At 42.5% G+C, this 16,500-nt stretch overlaps 1 protein-coding gene across 6 annotated transcripts in view; it reads left to right on the top strand.

Annotated features, from left to right (window-relative positions):
• Positions 1 to 16,500, top strand: part of srgap3 (SLIT-ROBO Rho GTPase activating protein 3) — a 45,644-nt gene that overhangs the window by 16,962 nt on the left and 12,182 nt on the right. For 4 of the 6 annotated variants that reach the window (XR_008414822.1, XM_053867493.1, XM_053867492.1 and 1 more), the window contains exons 3-11: positions 336 to 498; positions 2,832 to 2,894; positions 5,494 to 5,679; positions 6,467 to 6,595; positions 11,929 to 12,150; positions 12,235 to 12,336; positions 13,068 to 13,265; positions 13,358 to 13,442; positions 16,361 to 16,388. Coding sequence is in view for 5 of the 6 variants with exons in the window: in XM_053867493.1 (XP_053723468.1) it covers positions 336 to 498; positions 2,832 to 2,894; positions 5,494 to 5,679; positions 6,467 to 6,595; positions 11,929 to 12,150; positions 12,235 to 12,336; positions 13,068 to 13,265; positions 13,358 to 13,442; positions 16,361 to 16,388 (1,176 nt within the window). In the remaining variant the exon portion in view is untranslated. Of the gene's footprint in view, positions 1 to 335; positions 499 to 2,831; positions 2,895 to 5,129; positions 5,356 to 5,493; positions 5,680 to 6,466; positions 6,596 to 11,928; positions 12,151 to 12,234; positions 12,337 to 13,067; positions 13,266 to 13,357; positions 13,443 to 16,360; positions 16,389 to 16,500 lie in introns of those variants that run through there. The other 2 variants (XM_053867495.1, XM_053867494.1) reach the window with 2 other exon arrangements.

Below are 16,500 nucleotides of genomic sequence, written 5' to 3'. Positions count from 1 at the left end.
TCTCCAGTGAAATTCTATCCTCCGCACTGCTCTGCTTCTCTTCCTTCTCGCTCCCATACGCCTCTCTCTCTCTCTCTCTCGCTCTCTCTCTCTTCCTCTTTTCCGCTGGCTTAGTTGATTGATCACGGCTCAGACGGAACCCAGACTCATAAAGGGGTTTGATGGGATTGTCTGTCTCTGTTTGCTTCTGTGTCCACAGAACTTGAGTGAGCAGGTGGTTCGGGAAGGATCAACATGGCAGGACCCGACTGTGCTTAATTGAAATGTTATCTGTTAGTGTGAAGCTGAATTGTTGGTTGAATTCTCATTCAATTGTGATCTCTCTCGTTTCCCAGGAAAGACCAGCATCTCTTGTCCTCAGTTAACTGCTGGTACTTGGTGCTGAACCAGACAAGACGGGAGAGTCGGGACCATGCTACTCTCAGTGACATCTACACCAACAATGTCATCGTCCGACTGGCTCAGATCGGCGAGGACGTCATACGCATGTTTAAAAAGGTCAGTTTGTTTACCATAAATCTGTCTTGCTCCAAGGAGTGGAGCGAGCCGTTGCCCGTCTTCAGTAAATCCATGTTCAATGAGTGTTTTATGGAACTGGAGGCTTTGTGAGAGGCTTCTATTTCTTCATTTGTTTGCCAGTACGCGGTGACTATTTTGAGGTCAATGAAAATGACAACACTATCATGAATTAAAGTAAAAATTGTTGAAATAAAGAAAAATGGCAAAATGGAAAAAGAAAAAGTGTGATGAATGTGAATTTTGAAACATGAAATATGCATTATAAAGTTGGTTCTGTGTATAAAAATCTCAATTCTAGATTGTTTTCCCGTCATCTGGCCTTCAGCACATCGGTTACATTAGCACATTGTATGAGGCGTACAGTGTTCAGAAGTACTGTACATGCACTAGTGAATATATTTTACACTATAGAGGTTGTTAACTTGAGGAGCTTTATTGGTTATTTACCATCTTCTCTGTGCCCCGGAAAACAGAACCTGTGGTAGTGATGATAATTTAATGGTGTTACCATCCAGGTAGAAAATTGTCACAGGAGTCGACGGTAAACTTTGGCTCCTTCTCAGCACATAGCACAGATGACTGAGGTCTTATACAAACACGGGGGGGTTATGGCACAGAACGTTGCCATAACCCCATAAGTCTCATGGTGCCTGTTGCCTGCCTGTGTCCACAGTTGTAAAACAGGATGTTTTATTTATTTAAATCCAATCTGACCTGTGACTGCATGAAAACCAAGAAAAAGAAGTGGTTAGAGAAAGTTGGTACAGGTAATTATATTTTTTTAGAAAGGAGCGTTCGCTTCCACGCCTTATTTTCTGCTTTCACAGGTGTTTTCTAGAGAATAACAAGGAAATTGCTGTAAGTGATGCAGTTATGTTGGGTGTGGTAGGTCGGAACTTATGGCTGCACTGTTTACATTGTGCCTTTTTTCGCCCAAACGTGACGTGCCTAATTGTTTCTACATTGCTACTGGACCTGTTGAGTGGGAGAAAAATTTTAATTAGAAAGGTTTGTTTGTTGTTTGACTCGCTAAACTACACACACCCACACACACACACAAGTGTAAGATGCCGTAGGCTACTGCTCTTATTGTCAAATAATGAGTAAACTGCTGCGTGCAAAGAAAGCTGGATGTCCTTACACACTGCCCTTGACGTGCTCTTCCAAATCCCTTTTGTTGAAATCAAGTTCAGTTTTGTGCTTGCTTTTTGAAGTCCAAGTGTCTTCGGAAACGAAAGGCACGTCTGGGTAATTCTGCACTGCATGTGGTGAACATTTCACTTATGTGACGTAAGGTCAGGATGATACAATGTTATACTTGAATTTAATAAAATGGACATGTAGCTAATGACAGGAAGGTAAAAGCGTTAATATTCATATGCAATTCATATTGATCAATAATATGCTGATGTTTGTATGCACTAAACGTACAGTGTAAAATACTCTTTTCCATTCCCAGACTGACTCTACTATTGAGGACTCTTAAAAATGAAACCAGTGGTTAATGGTTGTATTCACTTGATGTTTCTGAAAAGCTTCTTATCTGACCCGGCGGAGCTATTGCAGCGTATTACATCATATTTGCTTGCTCTCTCTGAACCCGCCACGCTTCCCTGCAGCCTCTGCAGTACATGCTGCAGTCTGGCTCCTCTCAGAACCACTGATGCGTACAAGCACCATTCACCAGCTGCTCCAATCCTCGGAGGATCCCCCTATTTATGACATCCCTCTGATGCTTGTTTTAGTTGGATTTAATGTCTGAAATCCATGAAAAACAGCAGATCTCTGTACCGTGGTGGCTGCTCTGCCTGCGCTGGATGTATTTGCTCTTAATTGGATGTTGTTTTAGCAGCGGTTTGACCTCTTGACTCTCCATTGACAAAATTAAAAGTGTTTTTTCTCGACCTGCCGCAGCGCATGTTAGGCTCACCTGGGCTGTTCCAGCTCAGCCTCACCGAGCCCAACTTCCTGGTTGAGCCCCAGCCCAAGTGTGGGCAGAGTGGGGCCCATGTCAGCTCTCCCACATCCATCCCGGCCCCATCTGGGCACCAGCTACACCTCAGTCGGGGCCCATCTGGGGCTCTCCCTGCTCCAGGGCTAGTCCAAGCGGGGCGCGACTGTGGCCCAACTGGGTTCTGCCCGGTCAAACCCCTGTCTAAGTGGGGCCCAACCGTTTTGATGCTATGTGGTTGGCGAGCTTCAACACCAACACCATCCTGTTTTAAATTGTACGCTCTGTCCTCGTAACATACTGGCCCCTATGTCGTGTGGCATTTACGAACCCCCTAACTTGTTTGCCTTTTGTGTTTCAGAGCAAAGACATAGGAATACAGATGCACGAGGAACTGGTTAAGGTCACCAATGAACTCTACACTGTACGTAAGACTTCATGTTCACACAGAGTAGTGATCAGATTCTACTCAATGTTATTTATTTTGCTTTTTTGTTCAGTATATGTTTTGCCTCCCTTCACTTCTCTTCTGTTTTGTCTTGTGGTGTGTGGCCATTTCTACTGTACTTGACTTCACTCGCATACTTTACTTGCATACTCCGAAGCTACTGGGGACGTTTTGCTGTTTTGGACGAGTAAGACAGGCTGCTGATTGTTTTAGTGACATGTCTCGCGACATTTTCATACACAAGATTATTGAAGGAAATGTGACTCATCACTGGGCCAGTAACTTGGCAGAAACCGTCCAGTCCACAGTCCTCTCTGTAGTTCATGATTGCCAGCAGGTTCAAAGTAGTATTTCACTCACGACTCTTGTGGGAATCCTCCCCTCAATGACCCACATACTGAGGTAATAAAAACACTCTTTTATGTCTGCAATCTTGTTAGTGTTTTATTATCCAGATATGGCTAAATCAATAGCGTGGTCAAATGCCTGTTGCCTTCTGGGAACTTCACTTTCCTTGGCTGAGTGGAACTGTGAAATCCCATTTGAAACTCTGGCTGTTTCTCAGTCTGAGCTGAAACGTGTGAGACATTATTCTTAAAATCATTTTCTCCCAGCTAAACCTTTAATATAAGCAAAAATCTGTAGATCTTGTATCGTCAAAGGGTTTTAATTTCCTGTTACACTGATTTAATATCTTTTTTGCACTCTGGCTTTTATCTTATCTCCTGATCGTGTACTTTGTTCTCATGTTCTCTGTCTGGTGTTCTTCTCACTTGTGAAAAAAAAGTACTCTCAGGGCAGCAGGTCCGTCAAACCAAACCGAAGTTTTGGCCTTTGATAAGGGTAATGTCTTTTGTTGCTCAGGAAATGAGAAGTTTGCATTTCAGATATTTGAGTTGTGAAATTTACTTGAGCTGATCGTGATTCTTCAGTGATATAAAGAAGTTCATCTTTTTATTTTAGTCAAATGTTAGGAAAGTTTAAAAGAGGTTTGGTCTCAAAGTGGACATCACACCCCACTACAGCATCAATGAATGTAATGGAAAACATGGCCATTGAAGGTCCTCATCTAAAGGTATCAGGTAACCCATTTTCCAGATATCTTTTGTGAGTGTTGTCGACGGAGGGAAGTGATTTCCAGCAAGCGAGGTTGCCACCTATATTTGGCATATATACTGTATGTTTTGTATAATGTACTGTATAGCGAAGCTCTCCAGAGAGATTTGCAACTTCATCTTAAACCCTCCGCACACACATACGTGGCTTTGTTGGGATTTAGGCAGAAATATATACACTCGACTTTGCATTTATTAAGAAGGAAACGTTCCCTATTGGAGGCCATTCACCAGCTCAGAGTCGTCTTAGGAGGAAATGGCTCAAAGCTGTCAGAGCGCACAACTAAACACACCACCTCCTGTGTTGGCTGCCTAAGCTTCAGGCTTCCTGCAAACATCTGCTGGTTCTTGGTCACGGCAGCGGTTGCGACACCTTCATTTATTTCCCCACTGGTGCCGTGGCTGTATTGTCGCTGCTGTCACTCGGAAAATAGACTGCTTCATTAAGCTCAGTTTGAATGCTTATGATCGGAGGCATGGGAACATAATGTCTTCTGAAGTCATCGCATCATCATTGCTGTGGGACAAATAATAGATATCAAATCTAATTTAAAGCATCATGGGTACAACAAGCAGCCATTGCTTCCTTCATCACAGTCTTATTGGGGGTTCTGGGAAGCTTTAAAAGACTTTATGGTGTTTGAAGAAGCACATCTGGACACTCATTTACAGGTCCGCAGGGAGGGGACAGACATCTGACATGGGTTAAGGTTGCAGCCTCTAGATTCTTGGAGCAGTACGTTGTTGAAAAATGGACATTACTTTGAAATTATAATGACTTTTTTTTAGCAATGAACTAGATTTTGCACTGCTAATAAGGTGATGAATGTGTTTGAGTCCTGTGGTCAAATACGTTTGTCATTTATGTCCTTTTCTGTTCTTCATACTTACTTGTATTCACTCTTTTGCATCAGTATTATGTTTACCACGATGTCAAAGGCCCACTTTGTTTAACCTCGTTTTTTTTCTTCCTTTTAATGTGTCAGAAAATTGTTATGTGATGGTCCGGGGGGATTTTTCATTTTCAACTTGATGTAGTACACATGCCAGTCCTGTTAGTGGCGCTGTACTGCTCTGTATCTTCTCGGCAGCAGCAGAAGAAGATTGCACTCAGTCAAGCGTTGTTGTGCTGTTAATGTCACAGATTGTGTTCTGTCAGCTTATTTTGGGGTTACGTTGTGGCGGTGAGTGAGAACAGCAGTTTTTCTAGTGTCTGTAGCTTTGTGTTTGCCGTGTAAGAATTAGCATAAAGTGCTGGGCAGCGTGAGGAAGACTCTGCAAGCTAATGGTCTTGAACTGAATGGAAGGGGAACGTTGTCAAGGCAGGTTGCAGTTGTTGTCATCTTTATATCCATTGAGGTGCAGTGTGAAAGAGTGGCCCAGTGTTTTATCGATAGTATTCTCCCTATATTGAACTGGTGGTAGATATATGATGATGAGCCGAGCTTATTGTCTTACAGGTGATGAAGACGTACCACATGTACCACACAGAGAGCATCAGTGCTGAGAGCAAGTTGAAAGATGCTGAGAAACAGGAGGAGAAGCAATTCTTCAAGTCTGGAGATCTGAATGTCAACCTCCTCCGCCATGAGGACAGACCCCCACGGCGCAGCACAACAAGGAAGATCGAGAAGATGAAAGAGAAGGTGAGGATGATGGGATTTGGAGGAATCTTTCTAACCTGACACCTTGAAGTTCGCAACTGGTTGAATGTTATTTTAATAAAAAAAAAATGTAGATGTGATGTTATGGTTTTGATTTCGATTTTGATTAGCATTGGATTTAAGTTATTTATTTTATTTTAATTGATTTTAATGCTCTCGTACCACATAAATGTACAGTACTTGCAGGGTGGAGGGGCTGGATTTGGCCCCTGGGCCTTGAGTGCAACAGAGCACAGAACATGGATGATTATAGCTCCATTTTAAGATGTTTTTTTTGTGTGTTGTGCTATTGTCAATTCAGTTAATGACACATATATTGAAGGCTGAAGTTTTGGACCCATGTGTCTCTTCAACAATTTCAGAGATTGGTCCAAACAAGAATATTAATGTGCTCACAGGCATGCACGGAGATTTGAACTGGCTTTCATGGCCCTTGCTCAGCAGAATAAAAGCAATAAATGTGCAGGTAAAAACAAAAACCTGAGAGATTCATAATCTGGATGATCAAATCCTGTTACAGTATAAATGATCTATGCCATCCACAGCAGCTCACTTTATTTATGTACAGAATAAGTCTTCGCATTACTTATCACACTAATATCCGGAGGCTGCGTTGCTTAAGTCTCACTGTGCAAATGTTTTTGTCATCGCTGTGTCTTTCGGTCCCCAAGCTGCAGCTTCCTAAACACACACCGAAAGCTTCTGCACTGCTTGTTTTTGGCCGTTCCCCTCGTTTTTCATCTGCACTCTCCTTTCTCTGTCCCTCCAGAGACAAGCCAAGTACTCTGAGAATAAGCTGAAATGCACAAAGGCCCGGAATGACTATTTATTGAACCTGGCAGCGACGAATGCTGTTGTTGCAAAATATTACATCCACGATGTTTCCGACATGATCGACGTAAGTACTCGAGACGTGTGTCTGGCTTTGCTGATGTTGATTCAAAATCGCAGCTGTGTCGCTTCTCCGTCACCATCAGTTCACGTGACTCCTGATAACTGTCCTCAGCCTTGTGCGCCCCAATAATCACCAGTCTGCTGCAGAACTAGTTGCACCGTGTATTCAAACTTCAACCTGCTTTTGCTGTTATTTTCAGTGTTAAATCACGTATGTGTTCTTGGAGTCCAATGAAATACTCACCTGCAGCTCAAAACACGTTATTATACCCGATTTTTCAAGATTTTGTGTAGGATGAGGCTATCAGTTTGTTCAAAGCCTTTTTTTTCCATAAGAAGTCGATGAATAAAGACAACATCAGCACTTACAAAACCCCAATGGACCCCAAGACAGCAAAGACAGCTTGCTAAACGTACACTCACTCCAAAGGCACCTGCAACCAAACATGACCCCCTCGCTGCTATATACTGTTTGTGTATATATATAAATTCTGCTTAGACCAGCACTTGCACTGTTGGTAGTGGCAAATTGTCTTTGACTCTATCTAAAATATAAAATCAAATATCAACAAAATGTTTTGGTAAAGGAGGTTAAAGCCTTCTGAGCTCCTTGAAATGTGACCATGTTTATATTAGGGTGTAAATTCTTCAATGTAATTCCTTTGTTAACTCACCAGTTAGAACAGAACGTCTACGTTACAGAACCTTACGTCGTCTTTATTTACGCATACTGATGTTTCGCTCATGTTGCTGCCTGTCACCGGGGTAACTATGCATGGACGATTTTGAGTCAAATGTAGGCTTCCTGAAATAGTCACGAAAAAACTCCAGTCTCTGATAATTGGTTCTCCCTGCCATTTTCTGCCAAAAATACTGTCCCCCCTTGTAAATGTCATCACACACTCTGGTGGTTGTGCTTCCAACTTTGCCACACGACCACAAATTCTGATCAAAAGGGAGTAAAATGAAGGAAGTTGGTGGAAGTCAGCTGGTGAGCCGAGCGAGTGCAGCCATGGATGCAGTAATGAAGCTGGCGCTGGTCTTTCAGCCCCAGGTGACCGACCACCCGCCTCTCTGCAGACACGCACACATACTGATGAAAGAACTTGTCAAACAGACGAAGCATGAATTCTTCTCTCTGGCTGTTGGGTGTTCCATCTTTGTTTTTCTGGACATGTCTCCCGTTGTCACAACTGTATTTTTGTAGAACACAATGCTGGTCACAGCTAGTCTTGCTGCCTGAAACTAATGCCGTTCACGTCTCTTAGTTAAGAGAAACATTTTGTGGGGGGTTGGCTGCAGAATGTTTTTTTAAGATCTGTTTTCCTTGGCAACACAAGCCTGGTTTATTTGCCCTGCAGGTCATACACCACACTGTATTACATTTGCCACTCTAACGTGCACATTTTCCAGGTCAGGTGGGATAAGATTAGATCCCAGTTAGATGATTTGAACTCCTGAAGCGTGTGTATCACAGGCACCCTACCATGCCAAATTTTTGCAGCTCAGTCACCCTTCTCTACTGCGAACTGTCCTGCTGGCAGTAGGATCGATTTAGTTACTGACCACACACTATATATCCTGTCATAGCTTGCCATGTTTTCTGATGCCCAGCCTTGTCCAGTCCATCGGAGGCACGTGGGAACTATAGATCTTCACGTGTCTTCACTGTATAACTTACGTGTCAGTTGAAGAGCCTGTTTTGGATTAGCAAGGGTGTTCTGTTCCACTGACAACTTAATAACAACAAACTTATTGGTCTGAGTAGACGTTTATTTTGAACACAGGAAGCAGTGAATGGATCCATTTTGAATTGACTCTGAACAGGCAAAACAAAAGTGAGGTGGATTTTTTCTTTGCGTTAAAAATATATGTATTTTTTATTTGGATTTCTCTGTGGGCATTCTGTGCATTCAAAATCATGGTTCCATAGTTCTGGAGCACAGTTTCCTGCATTTTGAGGTGCAAAATTTGGGAAATGCAGCCAGGTTTGATGTCATCGTTGATGAAAAAAGTTTAGGACTTTAATAACACACTCTCTATTACCTCTTTGCATTACGGTTTTCTCCTTCAAATTTGTTATTCTTTGGTACCTTTGTGCAAGACATGCATGCACTAGCTTTGGTTGCAACGGTTTTCACACCTTTGAGCTCAAGAAAACGGTTGCATGACGGTGACGGTAAATGGTTACTGTTCTGAAGGGAAACCATAGATTGTTGCCTGACTCTGTTGAAGAAACCGGCTGTTTTGGGGGTGTTCTGCCAGTAGTCTAATTTTCTGTACAGGCATATCGAGGTGCCCTGCTTGCTTAAAAGCCTAGTGCTATTATGGGATGGAGATAAATCATCGGTAGGAAACCTGTGGTGTTGGAATATGCAAGTTCAGCTAGTGGATATATGTGTGGACAGTGTACCTTCCGCCCCATTCTGTTGAGTCCTGCTGCTCTGCTGTAAATAGAACGTTATTAAGAGTGAACTGCTGCTATTCAGTATTTTTGTGTGTCCACCATGGAGCCGCTGTCTCTGTGGACAACACTGCAAGAGATTGTTAGCGTGGCCAGTTTGGAAGGGAGTCCTGCGACCGAGGACACAGGGCTTCATTAATGGTGTCACATCGACACAGACCACAAGTCAAACCAAACATATCAAGTGTTTTCCTCAGCCGCATTTGTCAAAATGTTTCCGTCCCATGTCCAGTGAATTGAATGTGATATGAATATGATGCCATCAGGAGATTAATTTAGATGAATCTATTACAGACAAAAACAATGAATCAGTCTAGATAACGCAGATGACTTGTGTAGGAACTTCCCTTCCCAGGGAAATGAATGGAGCACTTCCACACTGACCTTTAAGCTTATCTGTGCAGATTCAACTTAAATGAAACCATTCTCCGAAGAATCGGAATCAGAATCAACTTTATTGCCAGGGTCAGTGAAGGTCCCACCATCTAGGAAAGTGCTGTGGAATCAAGTGCTGTCATGAACAAAATAAAATAATATCAAGTAGTGTTTTTTATTTTCTGCTAAAGTTTAAATATAAAAGTCCATTTAATCACGATTAATTATATATTATAAAACCCTGGTTCAATTTGATTGTTTTTTATCAAGTTCAGCCCCTTAAACCAATGGAAGCACAACATCAAGCCAAACGTCTTTCCACTGACTTGTCTGTGTCCTGTCAAGAGCTGGCAGTCACTTCTGGAGAAGAGGGAAACGTGCGCCTGCACTGCACTGCCTGCAGCACTTCTCAAATGACATTTGCAAAATCTCCTGGTTTAGGGACGTTGCCATTTAGTGCTTCATCCGAAGAGCTCACCTTCAGGCTTTTAAGAATGTGGTTTTGTGCAACGGTCCTCACAAAATTGTATGTCATAGAGTGAAGAGAGCAGACTGAAGGTCTTAAAAATGCCAATATGTGGCAGTAGACCAACAAAGCTATTAGAAGCAACTTAACGCAAACAAACTAAGAAACTGCATAAACTCATACTCAGTCTCTTAAAGGAAAACTCATACCGATGAGCAGCCACCATGAGAAGGTCTCAGGACGTTTCTTTCAATGTAAGAACAAAGTTGATTCAGGGTTCCTGCCACAGCTTAAGTCGGAGCCACCATGCCTTCAGGAAAATGATCTCTTTTTAAAGATCTCGCTCACGTGATCAGATGCATTAAAACGAAGAGGAAACATCGAAACAAATGGATATCACACATCATAGAGGTGGACATGAATATGATGGTTTTCGCGGAAAAATCCCAAAAGAAACATCATAATAACTAAGTACGTTGCTGTTAAAAACACTGAGATTTGCAGCTGGAATAGCTGAAATGTTGTTGATACATTTTGTTGAATTCAAAATGACCAATGAAGCACTTGCTCTTTCCTTCGTTGTGCTTTTTCATATGTATTGATAACCATCATCGATAACAGATGTTTGCATTACGATGAGCAGAATGTAATGATCTCCACTATGATGAGCAGATAAAGGAGACTGATTCTCTGCCTTCACTCCACTGCAGCCCTCTGACTGCATGCGTATGAAGCACAGCGATAGCTTCCTGGCTGTGTTTACTAGTGATTCAAAAGAGCTGTCAGATGCCTCCAGCTCACTTTTAAACCGTCTCACCGCCGCCCTCTGCTTAATTAGGTTAGTTTGTACAGCGTGATGTGATGAGACTCTGTAATTATCCCTGGTGTCCTACGGTGCCGGCTCCTTTAATTCCTTTTTAAAACTCAGCTATTTTTGAAAGGAAACCTGTCGTGGTGTGTAATTTGGAATCCAGTCCAGGATCCAGAGCTCGGCGTAGAGATGGAGTGATTCAGAAATGTTTCTTTAAGAGTTAACTTGAGAGCTGTGACTCCTGGATTGAGACTGAAGTGATGTGTGTTGACTCTTCAAGATATTAATGTTTGTTTTTGTTTTGAGGGAAAGAGATCCAGGTGCTGTGGGAGGGATTATACTTCCACTCAGAGGAAGAGGTTTTTGTGTTCAGTAATGAGGAACTGAGAGACAGATTTGTATCTAAATTACTGTACTTGCACGTTAAGATCAGACCTGCACAATACAGTTTTTTTTTGCGAAATATCCTTGTTGTCCTCAACTGGCCTTTTCTGTGATCATCTTCAAGAGCTGTTTGAATAGATGTTCTAAATGTTTGAAGGCTTGTTAGTTACTTTTGTCGCACCAAATATGAAGACGGACTGTGAGACGTTTTACCATCAGTCTGGGTGGAATATATAGGTTTCAGTGTGGTTGCTTGGCTTTACTCTGGGAACTGCGGTTTCCTCTCGGAGTACACTGGTTAATAGATACTATATTATACTAACAATATGTTTATATTATTCTCTTTTTTGGTTCAAGTGTCCTTAATGATTCCTCATTGTAATAGTCTTTTCGGGTTATGCATTACTACTGCATTCGCTATAAGTTTTTTAAGCATTATAACTGGCAACATTTGAAAGAATGGTGTTATCTCATCCCATATCTGATAATATTATACTGCATGGTTAGGTTCATAGTTGTTTGGGTCATGGTTAAGGGTTCTTGTGTCTTTATGACTACATTAAGTTAAATTCACTACTTATGATGTTTTATACACCTTGTGTTCTATTCAGCATCATAAATGCACTTTGTCTTATGAAAGTACTAGTAACGAGTTATAGCTGAGTCCTATAAGTGAAATGTTACTGTGTTTTCTACCTCCCACCTATTTGTGCTGTATGAGAGGCGTGATATTAATAAAGTTTGTTTCAAATAACGTGGGCAAATGCCGGACAAATGAAGATGTTTCTTTCAGAATAATTTCCCGGCGGCTGTGTAACGTCTGTTTGCTCTCCCCAGTGCTGTGACCTTGGTTACCATGCCAGCCTGGCACGGACCCTCAGGACTTACTTATCAGCAGAGTATAACTTGGAGACGTCCCGCCACGAGGGACTTGATGTCATCGAGAATGCGGTGGACAACCTGGACTCTCGTAGTGACAAGCATAAGATCATGGATATGCATAACCAGGTGTTCTGCCCTCCAATGCGCTTTGAGTATCTACCACACATGGGAGATGAGGTGACTTTATCTAAATATGAGGAGCGTGTGTGATCAGTTGCCGCGCACAGGTCATGACTCAGTCGCCGGACTCTCCCTCCCCAGGTGTGCCAGGTAAGCGCTCAGCAGCCGGTTCAGACGGAGCTGCTGATGCGTTACCACCAACTGCAGTCTCGCTTGGCTACACTGAAGATTGAGAATGAAGAGGTGAGGATTTATGTTCAGCATGATCACCCCCAGGACGACACACCCAGTCTGGAAGCCTCCTGCTCCCCAGAGCTTTCACAGACATCCACTTCACCATCTGCTGCTGCCGCCATTACTCTCTGGTGACCTTCGCCCTCCGTGAGCCCAAAATGCACATTAATGAATCACCTTTTTTAGTCCTTTTTACAAGTTTAAGTTTTCAAAACCCTCCACTTGTGACTGAAAGCGTTTTGGTTGAACTCGTCTGTTCAGTAGAAAAGCAGGTGGAGGGGGTTTACCAGGTCTGATCTTAAAAAAAAACAAAACTCTTTTATATTTTAATAATTAATTAATTATAATATATTATAAATTATTAATTGTTTATTTTAATTATTTAATTTTTTTTCAACATAATTTAGTCTTAATTTCATTTTTAATTTCAACTATTTTTATTTTCACATTATTGATTTATTGTAGACTTTGTATGTGGCTAACTTTTTGAGTTTTTCCTCATGAGGATTTAAGTTTGACCGTGACTTACTAGAGGCTGCATAGTTTGGTCTGTTTTGCTCAGTTTATGTCCGTTTATGTATTTCTGTTTCTGCCCTACGCAAATTATTTTGAGCTTCATAATATTCATTAATATTTCATAACTGTTCTTAGATTCAATATTCCACACTTCCCTACTTAAAGTTGAAAAGAAACGCTCGCTCTGCAACGCTTTTTTTCCGTCGTTGTCTTGTCTCTTGTAGGTGAGGAAGACCTTGGACGCCACGATGCAGACGCTTCAGGACATGCTGACAGTGGAGGACTTTGATGTGTCGGACGCGTTCCAGCACAGTCGCTCCACTGAATCCATCAAGTCTGTGGCCTCCGAGTCGTACATGAGCAAGCTGAATGTGGCGAAGAGGCGCGCCAATCAGCAAGAGACAGAAACCTTTTACTTCTCGGTGAGTGCATGTCCATTTTCAGACACATCAATTGGTTGAAATTGCTTCATGCTACATTGGTTCTCTCATTCCCTAATATCCTTCCTGTCTAGAAATTCAAGGAGTACCTGAATGGCAGTAACCTCATAATTAAGCTCCAGGCCAAACACGATTTGCTGAAACAGACGCTGGGTGAAGGTGAGAAATCCTGTTCAGTTGAAACCGTAATGGGAACTTACTTTGAACCTCCAACACTGACCCTCCTTCTTTCAATCTCTTTCTTGAAAGGTCACAGTGGTGACGGTCTTATCTAATAATAGGCTGAGAGGGACCTTAATATTGAAATGGTCATCCATCACCGGCCAAATCATACCCATCTATTCTTATTAACTCTAATGGATTAAGCATTATCTTCTTGGTCTTTAAGCGCCTCGGCCTCAGGGAAGGTTTAGATTACCGCGGTTTGAAAGGCTTCCAGGCTGGCTCCTTCCCCGTCGCTCCCCTGGTCACCTCAGCCGTGAATACTTTGCACCCAATCAATCACCGGCGCCGGCTCATCCCTGCAGCTGCTGCTGCATCCAGGTCTGGCCTAATCGGAGGGGGCGTCTCCTGCATGCAGCTGAGTCCCTGCAGCGCACTCGCAGAGGCTTCTTCCTCTGCAACGTTTACTCTGGCTCTTTAAAATTCCAGTGATAGTCAGTGGTGTGTGTGTGTGTGTGCAGATGGTAATCACATAAATGCCACTTCACGTCCTCCCTTTCTTACACTGCCACGCTCAACTGGAAATCCAAATCTCTATCACATATTTACAAAACATGTTTGTATAATAATCTGGGGTGGGATTCGATAAAAAGAATTAGACGCAGTTTAATGGGATAAGAATATTTGCCACAAGAAGCCACATTCTTCAATTTGAATGAATTTGGTATATTACTGAATGAAATGATGGACCCATACATACAGTTAAACAACAACAACAGAATATTGTTTATTCTGCATCAGTTAGACAATAGCACAATAAATCACCATGGTGTCTATATTCAAGTTTTATATACAGTAAACGTATTAAAACTGAAGCTCTTTTAATGTCTTGAAAATATTTGTATAACAATTTCAATTGTATAAGAATTTCAGGTCCATTCAGAGTAGTGAAACCCAGGCCATTGTGCAGTGAAAAACATCCCTGAACCAAAGCAAACAGATGCTTTTGTTTGCTTTTGTTCAGGGTTGATTCCTCCATGTTTGTTGTTGTTGTTCTCATCCTGGCTGCCACGTGTCTTGTGCATCAGTGGGATCAGTGGAGCAGGAACTCCTGCACTGACAAAGGTTCCCTGTTGTCTGCAGAGCACACTATTGAATTAAATTAATTTACATTTTTTATGTAATAATTGTAATAATGTTGTAATTAATTAATCGTATTTAACTCTTTAAAGTCCCACCACTAATTATAATAGCATATTTTTTACAGCATCCCCTTTATTTAGGCATAACAAAATGATAAGATTTTCATTTTAAAACAGTAGATTTTTGCATGGTGTAAATGAGGCTGTAATGTACTACGTTGGTGTGTGTGTGTGTGTGTGTTGCACTTCCCCTGCTCATGTAAATCCTAATATCCATGCGGGTGTCAGGCCTAAATGAGTCCAAATTGCCGCTCTGATCCCCGGGAGAGTCTAACCAAGCCCACTTGTAAACACTCACGTGCATCTCAGGACACGTGTTTGTTTGTACTCACAGTGGAGCAGAAGTGTTTGTATGAAGGCAGCATATGGCGTCTCCAGGTTCCACACACACTCTTTAATTATTCCGCAGATCAATCAAAGCGGTCTTGTGCTCATTAGACCGGGACTTCACTCTAAAAGATGTATGTGCAGTTGTGTGTGTGGAGCAGAAGAGGCGGACCATGGCCACCAAATTGCATTTTCCTTTTGTGTCATTTAAGATGACTGATTTATACAAACCAACTGTGGTCTTCTCTTGCAGCCTCCACTCTGCTTCGTTCTCAGCTGCTTTTCAAACTGAATGGAATGCAGAGTTCATCATGAGTCTTGTCTGGATCAGTCCAAGTTCACACGCCTAGTGGCTTCACAAACCAATCTGAGTCTGCTGCTCAGTGTTTGCGATGTCAGAACACTGAGGTCCTCCATAAGAAGGGCCACAGCCCTGATATCATTTTGAGGTCACTGAAGACAGAGGATGCTCAGGATGAGTCTCTGATTGGTCAACATCAGAAAGGCCAGTGAGATTGTTGAAGTGCAGCTGAAGGTGGTGCCTGAGAGAAGGCTGCTGTCCGACCTACAGGTCATCTTCTATTGTGCTGACCGACCGCTCCATGTTGTGCACCGGAGCACATTTAGTGCACATCGCTCCACAGTGCACCTCAGAAGGCCAGCAGAACTCACTCCTGCCAGCTGCTATGAGGCTTTATAGTGGCCCACTGTAATAGCTTTGACACTTAAATGTCCAAATACCTGCCCTGTATTTGCACATTTGAATGTAAATATAAATGTAAAATGATCATATTTAGAGCTGTGCCTGTGATGTATAGTGATTCTGAGCGGTGGTCTCCTAAATGCAAAGGGCCATGTGTGTTTTCGCTGAAAATAGACAGTGAGCACTTTTGATACCTTGACGTTGCCTTGCTGAACTCACCTGCAAATGGACCTGAGCAACTCTCTTTATCTGCTTCCAGATTGTTACCTTTCTCTCTTTATCACTATCACAAAATGGTCCTTCTGACTTCCTCCAACATCCAGTAGAAAAATGCTGACTGAGCGCCACCGTAACTGGCTGTGTGTTGTCTGAATGATAACAAAAGGTTCAATGAAGCAGCCCAGACTCACCAGTGTTTGACCCCGCCCTCCACCACACCCACCCACCCACCCTGCTCCCTCCAGTCCTCCTTTCTTCACTCTGAGACGAGGTCTGTGGCCCTGCGTGTCCCCTGAGGTTGGGCCGACAACTGCTCGGCAGTCTTTGACCAATGAAAGCCCTTTTGCACTGCTCCATTCATCTCCCTCAATCGTCATGTTGTCTCTCAGAAGAGCCGCGCGCTGTGTAGAGCACACAATAAGGCGAATAAATAACGTTTCCCTTGTGTGTGTTTGTGTCCGCAGGGGAGCGAGCTGAATGTGGAACCACGAGGTATGAATGTCTTTCATACATTCAATTAGCTGCACATGTTTGAATAATTAATTGATGAGATAATGGACACCGTTTCCAGAACAACAGGACACAGTAAAACAATAAGAAGGCT

The sequence above is a fragment of the Synchiropus splendidus genome, chromosome 6 (assembly GCF_027744825.2).
Source record: "Synchiropus splendidus isolate RoL2022-P1 chromosome 6, RoL_Sspl_1.0, whole genome shotgun sequence".
NCBI lineage: Eukaryota > Metazoa > Chordata > Actinopteri > Syngnathiformes > Callionymidae > Synchiropus > Synchiropus splendidus.
Note: the sequence above shows the minus strand (reverse complement) of the source record. Positions and strands in the feature narration are given on the sequence as shown.